At 50.6% G+C, this 24440-nt stretch overlaps 1 protein-coding gene across 1 annotated transcript in view; it reads left to right on the forward strand.

Annotated features, from left to right (window-relative positions):
* Window positions 1-17102: 17102 nt before the first annotated feature.
* The window catches only part of VIL1 (villin 1), a 30792-nt gene continuing 23454 nt past the window's right edge, over window positions 17103-24440 (forward strand). The window contains exons 1-9 of the mRNA XM_007966276.3: window positions 17103-17177; window positions 17595-17669; window positions 18968-19164; window positions 21342-21450; window positions 21604-21714; window positions 22706-22908; window positions 23018-23096; window positions 23270-23368; window positions 24140-24293. Of these exons, the coding sequence (XP_007964467.2) occupies window positions 17103-17177; window positions 17595-17669; window positions 18968-19164; window positions 21342-21450; window positions 21604-21714; window positions 22706-22908; window positions 23018-23096; window positions 23270-23368; window positions 24140-24293 (1102 nt within the window). The remainder of the gene's footprint in view (window positions 17178-17594; window positions 17670-18967; window positions 19165-21341; window positions 21451-21603; window positions 21715-22705; window positions 22909-23017; window positions 23097-23269; window positions 23369-24139; window positions 24294-24440) is intronic.

Genomic DNA, 24440 nt, shown 5'->3' on the forward strand with positions numbered 1-24440 from the left:
GCGATCCTCCCACCTCAGCCTCTGAAAGTCCTGGGATTGCAGGTGTGAGCCACCGCACCTGGCTGGGAGTAGCCTTTTTCTTGCAGGCAGAGGGTGCCTTTGAGGAACCCTGAGCAGGAGTGAGCTGTGCTGAAACCTGGCAGCTGCATGTTGGAAGCTAAATTAGGCATTCAAGGATACAAGACACTATTGGGAGACCACAGGCATGGTCCCAAAGATGGAGGATTAAGACCTGAACTGAGGCAGAATGAAGAGGAAAGGAAGGGGCCAGGTGCGGTGGCTCACACCTGTAATCCCAACACTTTGGGAGGCCAAGGCGGGCAGACTGCCTGAGCTCGGGAGTTCAAAACCAGCCTGGGCAAAATGGCGAAACCCTATCTCTACTAAAAATACAACAAAAAAAAAAATTAGCTGGGCATGGTGGCAGGCGCCTGTAATCCCAGCTACTCAGGAGGCTGAAGCAGGAGAATCACTTGAACCCGTGAGGCAGAGTTTGCAGTGAGCCGAGATCACACCACTGTACTCCAGCCTGGGTGACAGAGCAAGACTGTCTTAAAAAAAAAAAGAGGAAAGAAAGGAGAGATGGATGTGACATAGGAGATAACTTGGCAGGAAGAGGTAGCTAGCTGGCCCTGGAGGCAGGAGTGGAGGAGATGGAGGAAGGTGACATCTTCTGGCTTTGGAGATGTCAGATGTAAAAATGTCTCTACTAGAGCCAGGTGTGGGGCAGAGATTCCCTGTTTGCTTGTAACACACACACACATACACACACACACAATCACTCCAGAAGATGTAGGGAAACAGGCCTGTAAACGGGTGCAATCTCCTTGGAGAGTGATTTGAGAATATCCATACACACACACACACACACACACACACTCATATATACATATATATATATATATATTTTTTTTTTTGTTCTCTTCTGAGATAGAGTCTCGCTCGGTCGCCCAGACTGGAGAGCAATGACCTCTGTTCACTGCAACCTCCACCACGTGGGTTCAAGCGATTCTCCTGCCTCAGCCTCCTGAGTAGCTGGGACTACAGGTGTCCACCATCACACCTGGTTAATTTTTTGTATTTTTAGTAGAGACAGGGTTTCACCATGTTGGCCAGGCTGGTCTCAAACTCAAACCTGACCTTGTGATCCACCCGCCTTGGCCTCCCAAAGCACTGGGATAATGGGTGTGAGCCACCGCACCTGGCCAAAAAAAAATTTTTTTTTTTTTTGAGACAGAGTCTTACTCTGTCGCCCAGGCTGCAGTGCAGTGGCTTAATCTCGGCTCACTGCAAGCTCCGCCTCCCGGGTTCATGCCATTCTCCCGCCTCAGCCTCCTGAGTAGCTGGGACTACAGGCACCTGCCACCACGCCCTGCTGATTGTATTTTTAGTAGAGACAGGGTTTCACCATTCACAGGATGGTCTCGATCTCCTGACCTTGTGATCCGCCCGCCTTGGCCTCCCAAAGTGCTGGGATCACAGGCGTGAGCCACCATGCCCAGCCCAAAAATATTTTTAAAAATGCAGACAACTTTTTTCTTTTTTTGGACGGGGTCTCACAGGCTGGAGTGCAATGGCACCATCTCGGCTCACTGCAAGCTCCGCCTCCCGGGTTCACGCCATTCTCCTGCCTCAGCCTCCCGAGTAGCTGGGACTACAGGTGCCCACCACTGCGCCGGGCTTATTTTTTGTAGTTTTAGTAGAGATGGGGTTTCACCATGTTAACCAGGATGGTCTCGCTCTCCTGACCTTGTAATCCGCCTGCCTCGGCCTCCCAACGGGCTGGGATTGCAGGCATGCGCCACCGTGCCCGGCTCATTGTGTCATTTTTAAAAATTTGTTTTATTTTTAAAAAAATAGGTACAGGCGCGGTGGCGCATGCCTGTAATCCCAGCACTTTGGGAGGCTGAGGCGGGTGGAACACCTGAAGTCAGGAGTTCAAGACCAGCCTGACTAACATGGTGAAACCCTGTCTCTCCTAAATACAAAAAAAAAAAAAAAAAATTAGCCGAGCGTGGTAGCACATACCTGTAATCCCAGCTACTTCGGGAGGCTGAGGCAGGAGAATCGCTTGAAACTGGGTAGCGGAGGTTGCAGTGAGCCAAGATCCTGCCATTGCACTCCAGCCTGGGCAACAAGAGCAAAACACTGTCACAAAACAAAACAGAACAGAACAGAACAAAATAAAACGAGAATGGGTCTCACTATGTTGCCCAGGCTGGTCTCGAACTCCTGGGCTCAAGTGATCCACCCACCTCAGCCTCCTAAAGTGTGGTGATTAGTCTTGAGCCACTGCGCTCAGCCCATTGTATCATTTGTAACAGCAAAACACTTAAAATAATCTAAGTGTCCACCAATAAAGGACTGGTTAAATACATTTTGTTATTGAATACCACGTAGTCATGAAAACTGTGAGGAGGTACTATACAAGCTGATATAGAATGATCTCCAAGAGATGCTGTTTTTTTTTTGTTTGTTTGTTTTGTTTTTTATTTTGAGATGGAGTCTCACTTTTTCACCCAGGCTGGAGTGCAGTGGTGCAGTCTCGGCTCACTGCAAGCTCCGCCTCCCAGGTTCACGCCATTCTCCTGCCTCAGCCTCCCGTGTAGCTGGGACTACAGGCGCCTGCCACCGCACCTGGATAATTTTTTGTATTTTTAGTAGAGACGGGGTTTCACCGTGTTAGCCAGGATGGTCTCGATCTCCTGACCTTGTGATCTGCCCATCTCAGCCTCCCAAAGTGCTGGGATTACAGGCGTGAGCCACCGCGCCCGGCCCCAAGAGATACTGTTAAATGAAACAAGGCAAGATTCATAACAATGATGGTGTATTCCTATGAAGGCAAAATATAAAAATAGACACAAATATAAATATATACTTTCACTTACTCTGAGAAGATAATTGTGGCTAATCCTGGGGAGTGAGGCTGGGGGAATGAGATTCATCTAATGTATAAGAGACACATTTTGTTACATTTCTGTTTGTAATTTGAATTATTTTACCAGGTACATTTATTAAATTTTATTTATTTATTTATTTATTTATTTTTGAGACAGAGTTTCACTCTTGTTGTCCAGGCTGGAGTGCAGTGGTGCGATCTTGGCTCACTGCAACTTCTGCGTCCTGTGTTCAAGTGATTCTCCTGCCTCAGCCTCCAGAGTACTGGGATTACAGGCACCTGACACCACGCCCAGCTAACTTTTTGTATTTTTAGTGGAGGCGGGGTTTCACCATGTTGGCCAGGCTGGTCTCGAACTCCTGACCTCAGGTGACCTGCCTGCCTTGGCCTCCCAAAGTGCTGGGATTACAGACATGAGCCACCGTGCTCCACCTTATTCAATTTTAAAAATAAAAATAGGCTGGGCATGGTGGCTCACACCTGTAATTCCAGCACTTTGGGAGGCCAAGGCAGGTGGATCACAAGAAGAATGGCTTGAACCTGGGAGATAGAGCAGAGCCAAGATCATGCCACTGCACTCCATACCGGGCAACAGAGCGAGACTCTGTCTTAAAATAAATAAATAAATAATAAAAATAGTTCAAATTTAAAACACACTCACTTAGCTTCCTAAATATAGTAGCAAAGATAGAAATAATAAATTCTGCCAGGCACGGTGGCTCACCCCTGTAATCCCAGCACTTTGGGAGGCCGAGGTGGGCCGATCACTTGAGGTCGGGAGTTTGAGACCAGCCAGGCCAACATGGTGAAACCCCATCTCTACTAAAAATACAAAAATTAGCTGGGGATTGTGGCACACGTCTGTAATCCCAGCTACTTAGGAATTGAGGCAAGAGAACCACTCGAACCCGGGAGGCGGAAGCTGCAGTGACACGCCACTGCACTCCAGCCTGAGTGACAGAGTAAGACTTTGTCTCAAAAAAAAAAAAAAGGCCGGGCGCGGTGGCTCAAGCCTGTAATCCCAGCACTTTGGGAGGCCGAGACGGGCGGATCACGAGGTCAGGAGATCGAGACCATCCTGGCTAACACGGTGAAACCCCGTCTCTACTAAAAAGTACAAAAAGCTAGCCGGGCGAGGTGGCGGGCGCCTGTAGTCCCAGCTACTCCGGAGGCTGAGGCAGGAGAATGGCGTAAACCCGGGAGGAGGAGCTTGCGGTGAGCAGAGATCCGGCCACTGCACTCCAGCCTGGGTGACAGAGCCAGACTCCGTCTCAAAAAAAAAAAAAAAAAAAAAAAGAAAGAAATCATAAGTTCCATTTCCATTTCTTTCCTTTAAATATTCATTGCATGCCTACTATGCACCAGGTTCTTGGGTGTAGCAGGGAGTAAATCACTGGGGTGGGGGAGGGGGAGGGATGGGTAACAGACATAAAAAGTAAGCCGGGTGCAGTGGCTCCTGCCTGTAATCCCAGCACTTTGGGAGGCCCAGGTGGGCAGATTGCTTGAGCCCAGGAGTTCCATTCCAGCCTGGGCAACATGGCAAAACCCCATCTCTACAAAAAGTACAAAAAAATTAGCCGGAGGTAGTGGTGAGAGCCTATAGTCCCAGCTATTCTGGAGGCTGAGGTGGGAGGATTCCTTGAACCCAGGAGGTCGAGGCTGTAGTGAGCCCTGATTGCACCACTGTACTCCAGCTTGGACAACAGAGTGAGACTTTGTCTGAAAAACAAAAATAAAAAGTAATACTTCACTGTAAGATGAAAGAAAAGTTATTTAAAAATGAGTTATTATAAAAGAAGTAGAAAGTGGTAAGTAAAAAATCAAAAACTTGGCTGGGCACGGTGGCTCAAGCCTGTAATCCCAGCACTTTGGGAGGCCGAGACGGGCGGATCACGAGGTCAGGAGATCGAGATCATCCTGGCTAACACGGTGAAACCCCATCTCTACTAAAAAAATACAAAAAACTAGCCGGGCAAGGTGGCGGGCGCCTGTAGTCCCAGCTACTTGGGAAGCTGAGGCAGGAGAATAGCGTGAACCCGGGAGGCGGAGCTTGCAGTGAGCTGAGATCCGGCCACTGCTCTCCAGCCTGGGCGACAGAGCGAGACTCTGTCTCAAAAAAAAAAAAAAAAATCAAAAACTTGTGCCGCCAAATTGTCACCCCAAGACAACTTCTTTTTTTTCTTTTCTTTTTTTATTTTCTTTCTTTCTTTTTCTTTTTTTTTTTTTTTTGAGACAGGGTCTCACTCTGTTGCCCAGTCTGGAGTGCAGTGGCACAGTCTAAGCTTATTACAATTTCCACCTCCCAGGTTCAAGCAATTTTCCTGGCCTCAGCCTCCCGAATAGCTGGGACTACAGGCACCTGCCACAACCATGGCTAATTTTTGTATTTTTAGTAGAGACAGGGTTTCACCATGTTGGCCAGGCTAGTCTTGAACTCCTGGCCTCAAGGAGTTCAAGATCCACCTGCCTTGGCCTCCCAAAGTGCTGGGATTACAAGCATGAGCCACCGTGCCCAGCATTGTGTTTTTTGTTTTTGTTTTTGAGATGGAGTCTCTCTGTTGCCCAGGCTGGAGTGCAGTGGTACAATCTTGGCTCACTGCAACTTCCGTCTCCCAGGTTCAATCGATTCTCGTGCCTCTGCCTCCTGAGTAGCTAGGACTACAGGTGCACACCACCGTGCCTGGCTAATTTTTGTATTTTTAGTAGAGACGAGGTTTCACTATGTTGGCCAGGCTGCTGTCAAACTCCTGACTTCAAGTGATCCGCCCACCTCAGCCTCCCAAAGTTCTGGGATTACAGGTGTGAACCACTGCACTCAGCACCAAGATGACTTCTAACTGTAAAGGGGGAACTGTGCCTTTCCAATACAGAAAGGTATATGTGGACATGGGTAGTTTGGCAATCTAAAACAACAACAACAACAAACATAAGGGTATCTGCCTGACATTGCTGTAACCAAGGGATTCACCTTCACAACACTCATGCAAGGATGACTTGACATTATATATTCCTTCTGATGCCATGCAAAGTCATTACCTTTGACCATGATACTGAAAGAATGGTTCAACTGGGAAAATCACCTGAGAAGGCAGAATCACCTGGGAACTTGCTAGTAATGCAGAATCTCAGCTCCCCTCCCTACCAGTTCTATTGAATCAGAATATGTACTTTACAAAGATTTTCAGGTGATTCTTAATGACATTACAGTTTGAGAAACACTGTCCTATGAAGTATTCTTGAAAAAAAGAGTTTAGGCTGGGCACAGTGGCTCACGCCTATAATCCCAGCACTTTGGGAGGCCGAGGAGGGCGGATAACCTGAGGTCGGGAGTTTGTGACCAGCCCGGCCAACATGGTAAAACTCTGTCTCTACTAAAATTATCAAAAATTAGCCAGGTGTGGTGGCAGGCGTCTGTAATCCCAGCTACTCTGGAAGCTGAGGCAGGAGAATCACTTGAGCCCAGGAGGCAGAGATTGCAATGAGCTGAGATAGTGCTACTGCCCTCCAGCCTGGGTGACTGAGCAAGACTCTGTCTCAAAAAGAAAAAAAAGTTTAACCAGGCCCTACTAGATGCACTTTCAGTTTGTGGGAAGTGCAGAAGGAAATGTAACAAATTAGATAATACCATAAGGAAAGGCTCAGTTCCACAATGTGAACATTCTACAAGGCAACTGTCTTTGACTCAGGTAAGTCAATGTCATGGGGGGAAACTGTGAAAGAACTCTTCTAGATTAAAAAATACTGAAGACAAAATGTTCAGCATATACTACGTTTAAAAAATACTGTAGACAAAAGGCTGGGCGTGGTGGCTCATGCCTGTAATCCCAGTACTTTGGGAGGCTGAGGCAGGTGGATCACCTGAGGTCAGGAGTTCGAGACCAGCCTTGCCAACATGGTGAAACCTCATATCTACTAAAAATGCAAAAAATTAGCCAGTCATGGTGGCATCCCAGCTACTCGGGAGGCTGAGGCAGAAGAATCACTTGAATCCAGGAGGCAGAGGTTGCAAGGAGCCAAGATCGCGCCACTGGACTCCAGCCTGGGTAACAGAGCAAGACTCTATCTCAAAAAATAACAACATAAATAAATAGGCCAGGTGCGGTGACTCACGCCTGTAATCCCAACAGTTTGGGAGGCTGAGGCGGGCAGATCTTGAGGTCAAGAAATCAAGACCATCCTGGCCAACATGGTGAAACTGTCTCTGCTAAAAATACAAAAATGAGCTGGGCGTGATGGCGCGTGCCTGTAGTCCCAGCTACTAGGGAGGCTGAAGCAGGAGAATCGCTTGAACCTGGGCAGCAGAGGTTGTAGTGAACCGATATCACACCACTGCACTCCAGCCTAGCGACAGAGTGAGACTCCGTCTCAATAAATAAATAAATAAATAAAATTAAAAAAAATAAAAATACTGTAGACAAAAGAAAAACATTGAAGAGATATAACAATAAAAGGAAATGCATGGGCTGGGTGCAGTGGCTCACACCTGTAATCCCAGCACTTTGGGAGGCCAAGGTGGACGGATCACTTGAGGTGAGGAGTTCTAGACCAGCCTGGCCAACATGATGAAACCCTGTCTCTACTGAAAATACAAAAACTAGCTGGGCATGGTGGTGCATGCCTGTAATTTCAGCTATTGTGGAGGCTGAGGCACGAAAATCACTTGAACCCGGGAGGCGGAGGCTGCAGTGAGCCGAGATCACTCCACTGCACTCCAGCCTGTGAGATACAGTCTTAATAAATAAATAAATAAAATATGATAAATGTTAATGTTTGAGTCCATGTACTATTATTTTCACTTTTCTATATGTTTGACATTTATCATAACAAAGACATTGGAAACAATTTTTAAGAACATGTTCACCAAACGATTCTCCCGGCTAAATTAAAAGGCAAACAATAAACTAGAGACAAGTATCACATAAATGGTAGGCAAATTACCAGTCTTAAGACATTAACTCTATAAACAATACCAACAAATTAATTAAAAACTAACGAGGGGAGATATAGCTAATAAATATATTTAAAAATGATCTCTCTCACTGGTAATCAAAAAAACATAAATCAACACAATGACTGTTTTCTTTTTTGTCAATCAAACTGATAGAGAGCTTCGTCGATACTGTACCAGAGCACTGGGGAAAGATGGAGACTCAGCCACTTATGTATTGCAGGTGGGACTATCCATTCATGCAGCTTTTCTGGAAGGCAGTTTTCCTATTCACGTCTTTGACTCAACAATCTCACCTTTTTTTTTTTTTTGAGACAGAGTCTTGCTCTGTTGCCCAGACTGGAGTGCAGTGGCGTGATCTCGGCTCACTGCAACCTCCGCCCACCGGGTTCATGCTATTCTCCTGCCTCAGCCTCCCAAGTAGCAGGAACTACAGGCACCCGCCACCACACCTGACTATATATATATATATATATTTTTGTATTTTTAGTAGAGACGGGGTTTCACATGTTAGCCAAGATGGTCTCGATCTCCTGACCTCATGATCTGCCGGCCTCAGCCTCCCAAAGTGCTGGGATTACAGGCATGAGCCACCGTGCCCGGCCTCACTTTTTAAAATCTATCCCAAAGAGATAGTGGATGTAATCTAATGGCAAATATTTGGAAATGGGAATATTTACCACAGCATTCTTTGAGTATCAAATAATTAGATATAATTTGGAAGTCCAACAATGAGGTATTGGTTACATAAACTGTGCTGTCTAATGAATTACTATAAAACAACTGAAAAGGAAGTTGCTGGGTGTGGTGGCTTACACCTGTAATCCCAGCACTTTGGGAGGCCAACGCAGGTGGATTGCTTGGGCCCAGGAGTTTGAGAGCAGCCTGGGCAACATGGTGGAAACTCCATCTCTACCAAACAACAACAACAAAAATTAGCCAGATGTGGTGATGTGTGCCTGTGGTCCCAGCTACTTCTGAGGTGGGAGGATCACTGAGTCCAGGAAGGTTGAGGCTGCAGTGAGCCATAATCACACCAGTGCATTCCAGGCTGGGCACCACAGCAAGACTGTGTCTCCAAAAAAAAAAAAAGAAAGAAAGAAAGAAATTGCAAAATAAGATATATCATGTGACAGTTAAAAATATATGCTCACAGGGCAGGCATGGTAGCTCACACCTATAATCCCAGCACTTTGGGAGGCTGAGGTGAGGGGTTCGAGATCAGCCTGGCCAACATGGTGAAATCCCATCTCTATTAAAAATACAAAAATCAGCTGGGCATCATGGCGGGCACCTGTAATCTCAGCTACTTGGGAGGCTGAGGCAGGATAATCACTTGAACTCAGGAGGCGGAGGTTGCAGTGAGCCGAGGTCATGCCACTGCACTCCAGCCTGGGTAACAGAGAGAGACTCTGTCTCAGAAAAAATGAAAAAAGGGCCGGGTGTGGTGGCTCATGCCTGTAATCCCAGCACATTGGGAGACCAAGGTGGGCAGATCACTTGAGATCAGGAGTTAGAGACCAGTCTGGCTAACATAGTGAAACCCCGTCTCTACTAAAAATACAAAAATTCGCTGGTATGGTGTGGACACCTGTAATCCCAGATGCTTGGGCAGGATAATCACTTGAACTCAGGAGGCAGAGGTTGCGGTGAGCCGCGATTGCGCCACTGCACTCCAGCCTGGGTGACAGGGTGCGACTCCATCTCAATAAATAAATAAATAAATAAATAAATAAATGCAGACAGGTAGATACCTGTGCTGGACAATGACTTGAAAGAAATATCCCAGAACAATTCAGTGACAGTGATTTATCTGGAGAATATCTCTGTAATGAAAATATAGGTGAGTTTTTACCTTCCTTTTTCTTGTCCTTGTAATCGAGTGTATCTCTCTCTCTCTCTCTCTCTCTATATATATATATACACACACACACATATATATACTCCTTTTTATTCACAAGAAAGTGTTATTTTTTCTTTTTCATAATCTGTGACATAGAAGGCAGGATTGTATATTTTTATATTTATATTTATATATGTATATATTTTTTGAGACACAGCCTCACTTCGTCACCCAGGCTGGAGGGCAGTGGCACAATCTCAGTTCACTGCAACCTCTGCCTCCCGGGTTCAAGCGATTATTGTGCTTCAGCCTCCCTAGTAGCGGGGATTACAGGTGTGCACCACCACACCCAGCAATATTTTTTTTTAAAAAAAGAAACAAAATAGCACCTCTAGTGTTTACTCCTCTTTCCAGACAACTCATGAGCGTGTGCACACACATATACTACCCACATACCCCATCTGTGTACAAACACAGCACTCTCCCTTCATCCACCAATTCAGGTGCCTCATAGTCAACCATGGTCTGAAAATACTACACGGAAAATTCCAGAAATAAACCCTTCGTAAGTTTTAAATTGCACAGTATTCTCAGTACATGATGGGATCTCCCACCGCCCCACTCCATCCCACCCGAAACGTGAGTCTTCCCTTTGTCCAGTACCTCCACATGCTACACGCTCCCTGACGGGCATTTAGCAGCCATCTCGGCTATCAGATCCACTGTCATGGCATTGCAGGACTTGCGTTCAAAGTAACCTTTATTGGTCTGGGCACAGTGGCTCACACCTGTACTCCCAGCACTTTGGGAGGCCTAGGTGGGCGGATCACTTGAAGTTAGGAGTTTGAGACCAGCCTGGCCAACATGGTGAGACCTTGTCTCTGATAAAAATACAGGAAAAATTAGCTGGGTGTGGTGGTACGCACCTGTAGTCCAGCTACTCAGGAAGCCGAGATGGGAGAATTGCTTGAACCCAGGAGGCAGAGGTTGCAGTGAGCCAAGATCATGCCATTGAACTTCAGCCTGGGTGAGACAGCGAGACTTCATCTCCAAAAAACAAAAATAAAAACAACCCTCTGCCCGGAGTAACCCTTATTTTACTAAATAATGCAAGAGTAGCGATGGTAGCAATTTGGGTGTGCCAAAAAGAAGCCATAAAATGTTTCCTTTAAATGAAAAGGTAATAGTTCTCAATAAGGAAAGAAAAAAAATCATCATATGCTGAGGTTGCTAAGATCTATGATAAGAATGCATCTTCTGTTCATGAAATTGTGAAGAAGGAAACAGAAATTTGTGTTAATTTTGCTGTTGTACCTCAAACTGCAAAAGTGTGGCCACAGTGCAGAATAAGCGCTTAGTGAAAATGGAAAAGGCTTCAGTTTGTGGGTGGAAGACACGAACAGAAACATGCTCCAGCTGATGGCAGCCGGGTTCAGTACAATCCGAGATTTTAAGGCATCCACTGTGGGTCCCGGAATGTATCCCCCGTTGGATAAGGGGGGACTACTGTACATTTGGTCTCCAGAACTCTTGGGAGGCTGTGATCAGAAGGAGGGACTACCCTCACCCAGCCAACTTCATGTCACCCTCCTAAATACCAGAATTCACAGGTGATAGGAGAATTTCTGAAGTTTGGGAGGCAGCTGCCCAAGGTGCTAAGTTTGCGTGTGAAGCTGGTTTCTCAGCAAGACCCACGCCAGAGATGGCTGCACTCCTTTCCTGCCTGAGTGAGATGGATCCCCTAGGGTCAGGGATCAGACATGGAAACCTTGGCTTCTGGGAGAGGGTAGCAGAACAGAGTTCAAAGGCACTGTTTTATGGCATCTCATAAAAACTCTAGGTGGGCAGGGTGTGGTGGCTCACGCCTGTAACCCCAGCACTTTGTGAGGCCAAGGTGGGCGGATCACAAGGTCAGGAGTTCAAGACCAGCCTGGCCAACATGGTGAAACCGCGTCTCTACTAAAAATACAAAAATTTGCCAGGTGTGGTGGTGGGTGGCTGTAATCCCAGCTACTTGGGAGGCTGAGGCAGGAGAATCGCTTGAACCCGGGAGGCGGAGGATGCAGTAAGACGAGATCATGCCACTGCACTCCAGCCTAGGTGACAGAGAGAGACTCCATCTCAGAAAACAAAAACAAAAACAAAAAAACAAAACAAAACAAAAAAAAACACTCCAGGTGGAGCCAGTGCCTCTGGGGGTGGAGAGGAAGAGCAGTTGTGCTGACGGGGGCACTTGCTAAGTGAGGGTCATGCTGAGAAGAGAACTCTAAGAGACCTCCCATCTGTTCTGGAGGGGCCCTGAGTATGAGCCCCTGCATCCCTGGGTTTGGGGCTTCTGGAAACCCAGGGTCCTGCCTCTCCTTCCCCGTGAACCATTCACCCCAGGGAAGGTGGGAGGACAGCTGAGCCTCCTTCTCTTGGTTGGTAGGGGGAAAGTTCAGGCGCCACTGACCTTGCCTGGACAGTGCTGTCTGCCTGTGGTGAGGTCCTGGGCTCTGGGCAGAAAAGCACCCCATCCCTTGCTCACTCAGAAGCCAAGGGAGGGGCTGGGCGCAGTGGCTCACACCTGTAATACCAGTACTTTGGGAGGTCGAGGCGGCTGGATCATTTGAGGTCAGGAGTTCAAGACCAGCCTGGCCAACATGGTGAAACCCTATCTGCTAAATATACAAAAATTAACCAGGCATGGTGGCACATGTCTGTAGTCCCAGTTACTTGGGAAGCTGAGGCAGGAGAATCACCTGGACTTGGGAGGCAGAGGTTGCAGTGAGTTGAGTTCGCACCACTGCACTCCAGCCTGATGACAGAGTGAGGCTTAAAAAAAAAAAAAAGCCAAGGGTGGGGCACATCAGCTCTCGTTGTCAGGCTGTCAAGGGCTCTGGGCTCCAGGGACCTGGCAGCACCTGCCTCCCCACCCCCTCACCTCTCTGGGGCCCTATCTTCCCTTATATGGTGAAGGCAGTTCCTAGGGGGTGGGGGTGGGGACAAAGGTCGCTCTTCTGCAGCCAGCTTGCCACAATTCCCTGAGATCTCCCAGGTGGCAGCTGCCTCCCCAAGACAGGTAAGGCAACCTGGTGGGAACACATGGAGACCTTAGATGGTGTGAGGGGATGGGGTCCTCTGCTTTTCTCAGGCAACTTGGGGCCTCCTGGAGCACCTTGGTATGGGCTTGAGAGGGAGGCTTGGCACTCTGGATAGTGTGAGAAGTGCTGGGAGCCCCGCGTGTCTGTCCTGGGCCTCCAGGGAGAGACTTTTGCTGGCCCTGCCCCAGGCAATGGCTCTCTCAGTCTCCTACCTGTGGCTAGCCCCATCCCACTTTGGGTGTCACCATCCCAATTGCCCTGGAACTTCTAGAGTTAAAACCAGGACAGTCCTGGGCAGACCGGGACTAGTTAGTCTCCCTGACCTCACTCCCCGAGCCCCCTCCCCACCAGCTCATCTCTTTGCCCATTTCTTCTTCATCTGGAGTGTTTTATTCTTTGTGTCACCATTCCTCTGACACTCCTGGGACCTCAGGGCCCTGCCTCCTCGCTCCTAGCATAGGAGCCACAGCCACGAGAAATTGAATGGGCAAAGACAGAGGCAAAGGCAGAGGCAAGGGGCTAGAGGTGGCAGGGCCTTAGGTCCTGGGCCATGCCAGGACACCTGAGCATGCACCTCTGCCCCATCTTCCCTCTACCTGGAGCTGCCCCATCAGCCTCCCCAGCCACTGTGGGCCCATTTAGCAGAACTAGGGATGGCGGCCAGGTGCAGACCAGGCTCTGAGGACACACTGGCTACTGTCTTCTCGAGACATCATCTGCTGGGGCCTCCTGCAGGCCACTGAGGGGCAGAGCCTTTGGGCTGGAGGGTTTGGGTGGGTGTCTATTCCCTCTGCTATCACAAGCCTGGGAAGCAGGAGGATGTCTTTTGTCTGAGGGGTGGGATTTTACCTCCACTACCCCACCACATTCCTGTCTAGCTCAGAGCTGCACCACTGGGAACTAGGGGCCATGGCAGCACCCCACATACAACAGAGCCACACCTTGAGTACAATAGGGCTCAGATAAGAAAGTCAAGGTGGGCTGGGCGCAGCGGCTCATGCCTGGAATCCTAGCACTTTGGGAGGCTGAGGTGGGTGGATCACTTGAGGTCAGGAGTTCAAGACCAGCCTGACCAACATAGCGAAACCCAGTTTCTACTAAAAATACATAATTAGCCGGGCGTGGTGGCGCACACCTATAGTCCCAGCTACCCAGGAGGCTGAGGCATGAAAATCACTTGAACCCAGAGGCGGAGATAACAGTGAGCCAGGATCACACCATTGCACTCCAGCCTGGGCAACACAGTGAGACTCTGTCTCAAAAAAAAAAAAAAAAAAAGAAAGAAACACAAGATGGCCTGGATGGCCTGCAGACAGTAGGAGCCCAAACCCCTCCAACGCCCTGGGAGGGTCCTCCTTCCATCCCACAGTTCAGCCTTTCAGCATCATGAGTATTTGTTGAGCACCTACTATGTGCTAGGAGCTGGGGGCTACAAAGACAAACATATCTAGGTCTTGGAGCTCAGGGACCTCAAACTTACAAACAGGTTCTTTCATCACCATGTGGTCAGGAGGTCAAGAGAGGGGACAGTCCAGGATGCCGAGGGGCTCCTTGTCCAGCCTGAGGATTCTGGGAAGGTCTCCTGGAAGAAATGAGATCTAACTTGAGCCTAGAAGAGCATGTTAGTATGGGAAAGGTGGGGAGAACGTTCCATGTGGGAGCAGTGCGAGCAGGCGTGGGGTGAGAGGCAGCATGGGGGTGGGGCCTGCCGGCAGCGTGGCATTTCTAGAGGGCAGAGTGCCAGCAGAGAGGGGCCAGGGGGCTGTGTGTAGTGGGGAGACTCAAGGGAGTTTAGGTGGACAGAAGGGCAGAAGCAAAAGGAGTCCAGGATGCTGCACGGATGGCTGGTGTTGGGGTCTTGGGGTGACGGTGCCCTTCCCTGGTCTGGGGACACAGAAGGGAAAGTACCAGGAGTTGAGGAAGTCAGTGAATTCAGGCTGAAGGAGGAGACAACTCAAATCCAAACAAGGGCCCATGGTGGCAGGGTTGGGGGAAGTGAGAGGCCCTGGTCTTCCTGGCAGTTCAGGGAAGACAGGAGAAGTGAGGAAGAGGCCCTACCAACGGGTGGAGGAGAAGCATCTGTTCTGACCAACCATGGGTACAGGGCAGGAGCAGCTGGAGGGTATACACCAGGTAGGGGGGCCATGTCTCAGAGCTGCCACTCCTGAGTCCCCTTGCCCACCTGTGGCCTGTGGGGGCTGGCCAATCCTGATTTCTCTCTGGGGAGGGGGAGCACTGTTTTTTTCAAGTCCCTGCTGCCCTGAATCCCCCCTCTGATGAGCAAGAAGTGCCTCCTTATGTCCACCCTCTATTTCTCTTGCTGCCAGTTACCCCTGGAATCAGCATGTCCCTGGGTGAGACTTTAGAGATCATCAATTTAGTTGACCCCCTAAGTTGACTCCCTCAGCTCATAGATGAAGAAGGGAAGTCCACGTTCATACAGCTAGTGAGTGTCAAAGAAAAAGGGGGACGGGGCCAGGCAAGGTGGCTCATGCGTGTAATCCCAGCACTTTATGAGGCTGAGGTGGGTGGATCACCTGAGGTCAGGAGTTCAAGACCAGCCTGGCCAACATGGTGAAACCCTGTCTCTACTAAAAATACAAAAATTAGCTGGGCTTGGTGGCTTGCGCCTGTAATCCCAGCTACTTGGGAGGCTGAGGCAGGAGAATCACTTGAACCCGGAAGGCGGAGGTTGCAGTGAGCCGAGATAGCGCCCCTGCATTCCAGCCTGGGCAACAAGAGTGAAACTCCTTCTCAAAGATAGATAGATAGATAGATAGATAGATAGATAGATAGATAGATAGATAGATGAAAGGAGGGGACAGAGACAAAGTTGATGATAGAAATGAAACAGAAAATGGTCTCCTCCTTTATACCCCACTTGGTTCTGCTGGACCAGGAATCCTGGGAGCCCTGGGGACTTGGTGGGTTGAAAAATACCTGATGGAGGATACCATGGTTGCCTGATGGAGAAGGCCATAGCCAACAGGCCATCAGATGGGACCCAAGCCCAAGGGGCTCCTACAGATACACAGCAAGCTGCTTATGATCAGCCAGAGGAGGCACTGATCAAAATATTGGGCAGGGCCTTACCTCAAACTCTAGAATGCCAGGGAAGCAGCAGCCACTCCTCAGGGCTCAGAAAAGGGAGTTTCTAAGTACTAAAAGGCCAAGTCACTAAGAGGTGACTCAAAGTCAAGGTGCAAGGAGAGATTAGATAGTGAGATTTCAGGCTGTCAGCGAGTGGAGGCCTGACCTGTCAGCCACATGCCCTTTCATTCATTAATCAGTTCAAGGAGCATTCATGGAGGGCAGCTCCCTGCCAGGCCGGGTGATAGGCTCCATGGAGATCGGGGTGGCCTCTGGCCTGGTGAGGAGGAGCCTTAAAACTAGGGAGGAGAATAACTGGGCACAAGTGGCTGTCTGCCCTGGCTCATATCAGAATCACTGGAAAGTTTTAAAAGCACCCATGCTCCACCTCCCAAAAGGCAGAAAGTAAAGCACCCATGCCCAGCCCCACCCTGGCCTAATTAAATCAGAATCCCCAGGGATGCCGCCGGAGCCTGGAGCATCAGCACGTTCAGAAGCTCCCCAGGTGAGGCTCATGAACAGCTGGAGTGAACACAGCTACAGGTCCAAGCAGAAAGGGCTGGTCGGGCACGGTGGCTCACGCCTGTAATCCCAGCACTTTGGGAGGCTGTGGCAGGTGGATCACCTGAGGTCAGGAATTTGAGACCAGCCTGGCCGACATGGGGAAACCCCGTCTCTATTAAAAATACAAAATTAGCTAGGCATGGTGGCTCATGCCTGTAATCCCAGCTATGCGGGAGGCTGAGGCAGGAGAATCACTTGAACCTGGGAGGCAGAGATTGCAGTGAGCTGAGATCACGATACTGCACTCCAGCCTGTGCGACAGAGCGGGACTCCATCTCAAAAAGAAAAGGAAAAAAAAAAAAAAATGGAGAAAGGGCTGACGTGAGGAGAAAAGCTTGGGGAGGGGCATTCCTTCCAGTTTAGTGAGCAGAGAGTGGTTCACAGTGGGAGGGTTCACTCTGTTCATCCATTAAGTCATTCATTCATCCATCCCTCACTCCTTCCCTCCCCATCTCTTCCTTTATCGAGCAAAGTCACTATGCTAGACACTGCGGATTTGGTACTAAACAAGCAGAAATGGTCACTGAGTGGGGAGTAACCCTCTATGCTCCCCCAGGCCCCTGAGCCTGCGACCTCCTGGCACTGTTGGGAGTTCTCTAGGGGCAGACTGGAAGGGCAGCATCCGAACTGAGGGTGCCCCTGCTCCCAATGCCTTCTCCCCCAGGCTCACTCACCATGACCAAGTTGAGCGCCCAAGTCAAAGGCTCTCTCAACATCACCACCCCGGGGCTGCAGATATGGAGGATCGAGGTGAGGCCCTGTCTGGGCATGGGGGCCTCGCAGGCCTGGGGCGGAGGGAGGCAAGGCAGAGGCCTGGGATTTCTCTTAGTTTCCTCTGCTCCTGCCCTGCAGCCTCTGAGAGCTCAGCCCCTCAACTCCCGCATCATCCACACCCCGGATGGTCTCCCTTTCCCTTTCTCCATTTCTTCTCCCTCTGTCTCTCAACCTTCCTCTCCACTTCCTCTTCCTCACTCATCCCTTCCTTTCCCACCATTGATTTTCCTTCTCCCACCCCTCACACAGTTTCCCTCTCTCTTCCTTTTCTCTCCTTTCATTCCTGGGCCCGGCTCTTTTTTTCCGATGCCTCCTTCCCTGGGCCCTCCTCCTCCCAGGCCTAGGGGTCCTGGTGGTCCACGGCAGCCCCTCTGACCCCTTTTCTCTCCTTAGGCCATGCAGATGGTGCCTGTTCCTTCCAGCACCTTTGGGAGCTTCTTCGATGGTGACTGCTACATCATCCTGGCTGTGAGTCAGGGGCAGAGGAGGAGGCTGAGCAGAGAGCAAAACCCACTGTGGTGTCAGGGAGGAAACAGGCTGGGGACCATGGGGAGAGCTGGCCTGGCTTCACCCCAAGACAGAATTTACTGGGTACGCCCAAGTGCCCAACCTTGTGGTGGCTTTACAGAGGTCAGAGGCTCTTGCTGCCCTCGATCCACTGGGCTTCCAGCTAAGGCCAATTTCTGTGGATTCACATTCTTGGGGAAACTTCTGCATTGTTGCCATATCACCCTAACTTGAGTCCACATTTCCAAAATCCATAGTCATCTTCTTTCTTTAAAATTTTTTTTAAATTTTAAATTTAAAATTTTAATTTTAATTTTTAAAATTAAACAGAGCGAGATGGAGTCTCGCTCTGTTGCCCAGGTTGGAGTGCAGTGGTGCGACCTTGCCTCACTGCAACCTCCACTTCCCAAGTTCAAGCGATTCTCCTGCCTTAGCCTTGAGAGTAGCTTTAACTACAGGCACATGCCACCACAATCAGCTAATTTTTTTGCATTTTTTAGTAGAGACGGGGTTTCACCATGTTGGTTAGGCTGGTCTTGAACTCCTGACCTCAGGTGATCCACCTGCCTCCGCCTCCCAAAATGCTGGGATTACAGGCATGAGCCACCATGCCCAGCCTCGTAGTCATCTTCATATCACCTTGATTTTCACCATACCCTGGTACCACCTGTACTATTAAGACATTTGTATTTTTTTCTTTATATTGACTCATTTTAAATTTTTATTTTATGTATTTATTATTATTATTCTTTTAGATAGTCTCGCTCTGTCGCCCAGGCTGGAGTGCAGTGGCACGATCTTGGCTCACTGCAACCTCTGCCTCCTGGGTTCAAGTGATTCTCGTGTCTCAGCCTCCCGAGTAGCTGGGATTATAGGCACCCGCCACCCCACCTGGCTAATTTTTATATTTTTATTAAAGACAGCGTTTTGCCATGTTGACCAGGCTGGTCTTGAACTCCTGGTGATTCGCCCGCCTTGACCTCCCAAAGTGCTGGGATTACAGGCGTGAGCCACTGTGCCTGGCATAAGCAAGTTGTTTCTGAGGTGAGGCAAGTGAGGCCTGGAGAGGAGAAGCCATGTCTCGGAGAGTCAATGGTAGAGCTGGGCCATGATTCAGGGCCCCTAACAGCTAGCCTAGTGCACTTGCCATGTGCCACGCTCCCCCATGGTCCTGGACGGCACGTGTGTGGGAGGTCACACAGAGCGGGAGGGGCTGTGGGAGCCCAGGGTCTCGGGTACACTGGACACCTTTTCCCTAGATCCACAAGACAGCCAGCAACCTGTCCTATGACATCCACTACTGGATTGGCCAGGACTCATCCCTGGATGAGCAGGGGGCAGCTGCCATCTACACCACACAAATGGATGACTTCCTGAAGGGCCGGGCTGTGCAGCACCGCGAGGTCCAGGGCAACGAGAGCGAGGCCTTCCGAGGCTACTTCAAGCAAGGCCTTGTGTAGGGAGGGCGGGCTGCAGGCTGAGGGAATGAGGATGAGTGGTAGGGATGGAGAGGTTGGGGCTGAACTGAAGAGGCAGGGACACCCAGACCTGTTCGGGTCTGGGAAGAACACTTGGAGCAGGGGGAGGTGACTTGGGACGGGGAAGGGACCCTGGAACTGTGGGGGGAGGCATGAGGGGGACCCTCATGAGTTTTTGGTGATTGTCCTTCAATTTTCCACTCCCCAACTCTTATTTCTGCCACTGCTCTGTCCTTGGTCTGGAGGCTGTTCTGAAAATCTGTAACTCTTGTGAATCTCTGTACATTAGCTCCCACTTGAATGTCCTGGAGAGCTCAGTGCCTAATCGCCCAACTCTGGCCAACAGACAAATGGCTGCTTCCCCGTCTCTAATGCAGGCCTACCACACTAAAAACCAAGACTGCCAGCTTTTCTTTTTTTTTTTTTTTTTTTTTTTTTTTTTTTTGGAGAGGGAGTCTCGCGCTGTCGCCCAGACTGGAGTGCAGTGGCCGGATCTCAGCTCACTGCAAGCTCCGCCTCCCGGGTTTGCGCCATTCTCCCGCCTCAGCCTCCCGAGTAGCTGGGACTACAGGCGCCGCCACCTTGCCCGGCTAGTTTTTTGTATTTTTTAGTAGAGACGGGGTTTCACTGTGTTAGCCAGGATGGTCTCGATCTCCTGACCTCGTGATCCGCCCGTCTCGGCCTCCCAAAGTGCTGGGATTACAGGCTTGAGCCACCGCGCCCGGCCCAGCTTTTCTTTTTCTTCCTTTTTTTTTTCCAGATGGAGTCTTGCTTTATTGCCCAGGCTGGAGTACAGTGGCACAGTGGCAAAGTCTTGGCTCACTGCAACCTCCGCCTCCTGGGCTCAAGCAATTCTCGTGCCTCAGCCTCCCCAGTAGCTGGGATTACAGGCGCACACCACCAGGCCTGGCTAATTTTTGTATTTTTAGTAGAGACAGGGTTTCACCATAGGCAGGCTGATCTCGAACTCCTGACCTCAAGTGATCCATCCGCCTCGGCCTCCCAAAGTGCTGGGATTATAGGTGTGAGCCACTGCGCCCGGCCCCACCTTAGCCTCTTGAGTAACTGGGACCACAGGCCTGAGCCACCACGCCACCACGCCCAGCTAATTTTTTAATATATATATTTTGTAGAGATGAAGGTCTTGCTCTGTTGCCCAGGCTGGTCTCAAACTCCTGGGCTCAAGTGATTCTCCCACCTCAGCCTCCTAAAGTCCTGGGATTACAGGCATGAGCTACCACTCCCAGACCAGACTGCTGGCTTTTCGTACAAGTTGAAGTTCTAGCTTAGCTTTCCCCAGGAAAACACACACTCTGGAGCTGAGTTGTTACTGACCTGTAGGACAGGCCGGGGGCTCTCTAATTAGCCACAGTTCCTATTCTTCTTTTTTGTCTTGCTCTTCTCTTCCCACGCTACAGCAGTAGTCCACTCCCGTGGGCACTGGAGTGGCACCTCTCCCTTCTTGTTTTTTCTTCCAGTTTGATCCCCTGTCCTCAGGATTCTGTCCCTATTTATTAATACATTTCCTTTTTTTTTTTGAGATGGAGTCTCACTCTGTCGCCCAGGCTGGAGTGCAGTGGCGTGATCTCGGCTCACCGCAAACCTCCGCCCCCGGGGTTCAAACGATTCTTCTTTCTCAGCCTCCTGAGTAGTTGTGATTACAGGCACCCGCCACCATGCCCAGCTAACTTGTATTTTTAGTAGAGACAGGGTTTCACCATGTTGGCCAGGCTGGTCTGTAACTCCTGACCTCAAATGATCTGCCCACCTCGGCCTCCCAAAGTGCTGGGATTATAGGCAGGAGTCACTGAACCTGGCCTATTAATACATTTCCTACTCTTCATATATCATGACCCTTCTTTGCAGGCCTCTCCACAGGGCAGGGGCTAGGGCGAGATGAGTGAAGATCTAGGGTGCAGACTTTAAGGTTGCTCTGACTGTCAGGGTGGTTCAGGGGCATGCCACAGGCCGACCTTACACTTTCAGGACCTGACAGTGAGTGACTCCCTAAAGTTTGCATCCTCAGCACCTCATTCACCTCGCCTACTCCCAGCCTGGCCCTCAGGTGACCTCAGCGTAGCAGCCAGGACCTGGGAGAACAGGGGCCAGGCACACCTCCCAGCCCACTCCCCTGGGTCTGCTCACCTCTTCTCAGGATCCGGAAAGGAGGCGTGGCTTCTGGCATGAAACATGTGGAGACCAACTCCTATGATGTCCAGAGACTGCTGCATGTCAAGGGCAAGAGGAACGTGGTAGCTGGAGAGGTAGGCAGGCCTCACTGGAGCATCGGCCAGGGCTGTGAGGCCCAGGGCGGAGGGCAGGGGCTGAGGAGGGGTGAGGGGCAAGAAGGGGTGGCCAAGATGATGGATGATAGGTGAGCTCTGAGTGGGGTCTGCACTTCCCTCGTGGCTCCCTAGGTAGAGATGTCCTGGAAGAGTTTCAACCGAGGGGATGTTTTCCTCCTGGACCTCGGGAAGCTTATCATCCAGTGGAATGGACCTGAAAGTAACCGCATGGAGAGACTCAGGGTAAACCTTCCCAAGTACCACACCTCCCTCTCAAATCCTCGACTACCCCCACCTGCTCCTTTCCCCAGGCCTCTCCCCACTGACTATTGGGGACAGTGTTTGAAGGTGGATCACTCTCCATGTGTTTGGGGCAGGTGTGCATGTTGGAGTTAGTGTGTGAGAACTTGTGGTCAATCCACTCAGATAGAATGAGTCTCTACAGTGTGGCAGAGCCTGTGCTAAGCCTTGGTGATCCAGTGGTGAATGAAATGGGCATGGGCATATGTGTGTTTATACTCACATACTCACAGCACATTGACGCTGTGTGTGCACTGTGAGGCTGCAAGCGTGTTTGGGGGCAAAGAGATTTTTTTTTTTTTTTTTTTTTTTTTTTTTTTTGAGATGCAGTTTTGCTCTTTTTGCCCAGGCTGGAGTGCAATGGCATGATCTCAGCTCACTGAAACCTCCACCTTCTGGGTTCAAGTGATTCTCCTGCCTCAGCCTCCTGAGTAGCTGGGATTATAGGCGTGCACTACCATGCCCAGCTAATTTGTGTTTTTAGTAGAGACGGGGTTTCACCATGGCCAGGCTGGTCTTGAACTCCTGACCTCAGGTGATCCATCCGCCTCGGCCTCCCAGAGAGTTGGGATTACAGGTGTGAGCCACCGCACCCGGCGGAAGAGATTGAGTACTGTGATCCTTGGGGCTCAGCTGTTGTCTGGAACTGTGAAGTCTAAGCACACATTTCCCACACTGTCAGAACAGAAAGCCCAGCAAGCCCGCTTGAGCACCTTCCTGACGGTGGGGAAATCTGCTTTCCCAGCTGCCTTCTCCCTGGTTTCCTTACATGCCTTAAAAGCTTGACCCCTCCGACAGGGAAAAGCAGGGCAGGGGTCTCAACCCCTGTGGCTGCTGCTGTAGGTGGTCTGGGCTTGCCTGGCAGGGTGTGGGGTGGCAGACACTGCCTTGTTCCCCTGCTACTCCCGATGGGTCACCAGGGGCCTTCCTGCAGGGCATGACTCTGGCCAAGGAGATCCGAGACCAGGAGCGGGGAGGGCGCACCTATGTAGGCGTGGTGGACGGAGAGAATGAATCGGCATCCCCGAAGCTGATGGAGGTGATGAACCATGTGCTAGGCAAGCGCGGGGAGCTGAAGGCAGCTGTGCCCGACACAGTGGTGGAGCCGGCACTCAAGGCTGCACTCAAACTGTACCAGTAAGTGCCCAGTGGGGTCTTCCTGGGTGCTGGGGACTCCCTGGGAGCAGGTGCCCTGGCTGAGGGGCTTGGGGCCCCTCTCCATCTATGCCTTGCTTCTGTCCTGCAGTGTGTCTGACGCTGAGGGGAATCTGGTGGTGAGGGAAGTCGCCACGCGGCCGCTGACGCAGGACCTGCTCAGTCACGAGGTGAGAGGGTCTGGAGACCCCCCAGCCCATTGCAGCCTGGCCCCTCTCCCTCAAGCCAGAAAAATTCCAGGGGGCTTGGGGTGGGCATGGGAGGGAGAGACTCTTTTTGTGTGTGAGGCTGTCCCAGTCCAGCACTTCCAGCTCCATCAGACTCTTACCTCTCCCGACTCTAGGACTGTTACATCCTGGACCAGGGGGGCCTGAAGATCTATGTATGGAAGGGGAAGAAAGCCAATGAGCAGGAGAAGAAGGGAGCCATGAGCCATGCCCTGGTAGGGGTGGGGATCCAGGAGGAGGGCAGAGTGATGGGAGGGAGAGCAGATAGCTGCATGGGATGGGCAGGCAGGCTCAGACCAGGGCATAGCGCCAGGCAGAGGCAGGGGAGGCTGGGAGCGGCAGGATGAGGGCTGGGCACGGCCCAATGGGAGGGGCCTGAGGGGCCATTCTGTAGTCATCTTGGGGGTTCTCTGCACACCAGGGAGTCAACCACCAGACAACCCTGGGGCCACCTCAGGATATGGGCTCTCAACTCCCTGCACCTGAGCTGAGTTTAGAGAAGGGAAGGAGAAATGGAAGGAGGCTGGCTTCCTACAGAAGGGGATTGGGTCAGCTCAGACCAGGACCAAGTCAGAGTTTGGGGTCATTGCTGGGGCTGGAGCCATAACCCTAACTGGCTTGGGGCCAGTGCCAGTGTTGGATTGAGGACTGGGCATTAGGATTAGCATTGAGGTAGGGTCACCTTAGGAGTTAGATTTGGCTTTGGGATTGGGGTCAGAGTTGTGTTTGGGTATTAGATTTGAGGTTGAGGTCAGAGTGAGTCTTGAGGCCAGTGTTAGGTTTCAGGCGGTATCAGATTTGACCTTGATGCTGGGGGGTCAGAGTAGGGTTAGGTTGGGGATTAGCATTGGGATTGGGTTTGGGTTCAGTTTTGGTGCCAGGGGTAGATCTGATGGTGGATCTGGTTAGGTTAGAGCCAGGTTTTGGCTTGCACTGGGAGTGGGGACTAGGGGAGGGGCATAGCTTCCAGCCCTTTCTCTTCCCAGAACTTCATCAAAGCCAAGCAGTACCCACCAAGCACACAGGTGGAGGTGCAGAATGATGGGGCTGAGTCGGCCGTCTTTCAGCAGCTATTCCAGAAGTGGACAGCATCCAACCGGACTTCAGGCCTGAGCAAAACCCACACTGTGGGCTCCGTGGGTGAGGGCCAGTCATGGGGCAGTGAGGGAGCCAGGATCCAGGAGCTGGGCCAGGAGAGCCACTTGGTCCACCACCCACCCTCCTTCCCTGACATGCATCTTCCACGAAGACTTTTACATCGGCTCTGGGCTTATCCTAGCGGGTGGA

This window comes from Chlorocebus sabaeus, chromosome 10 (assembly GCF_047675955.1).
Source record: "Chlorocebus sabaeus isolate Y175 chromosome 10, mChlSab1.0.hap1, whole genome shotgun sequence".
In the NCBI taxonomy this organism is placed as follows: Eukaryota; Metazoa; Chordata; class Mammalia; order Primates; family Cercopithecidae; genus Chlorocebus; species Chlorocebus sabaeus.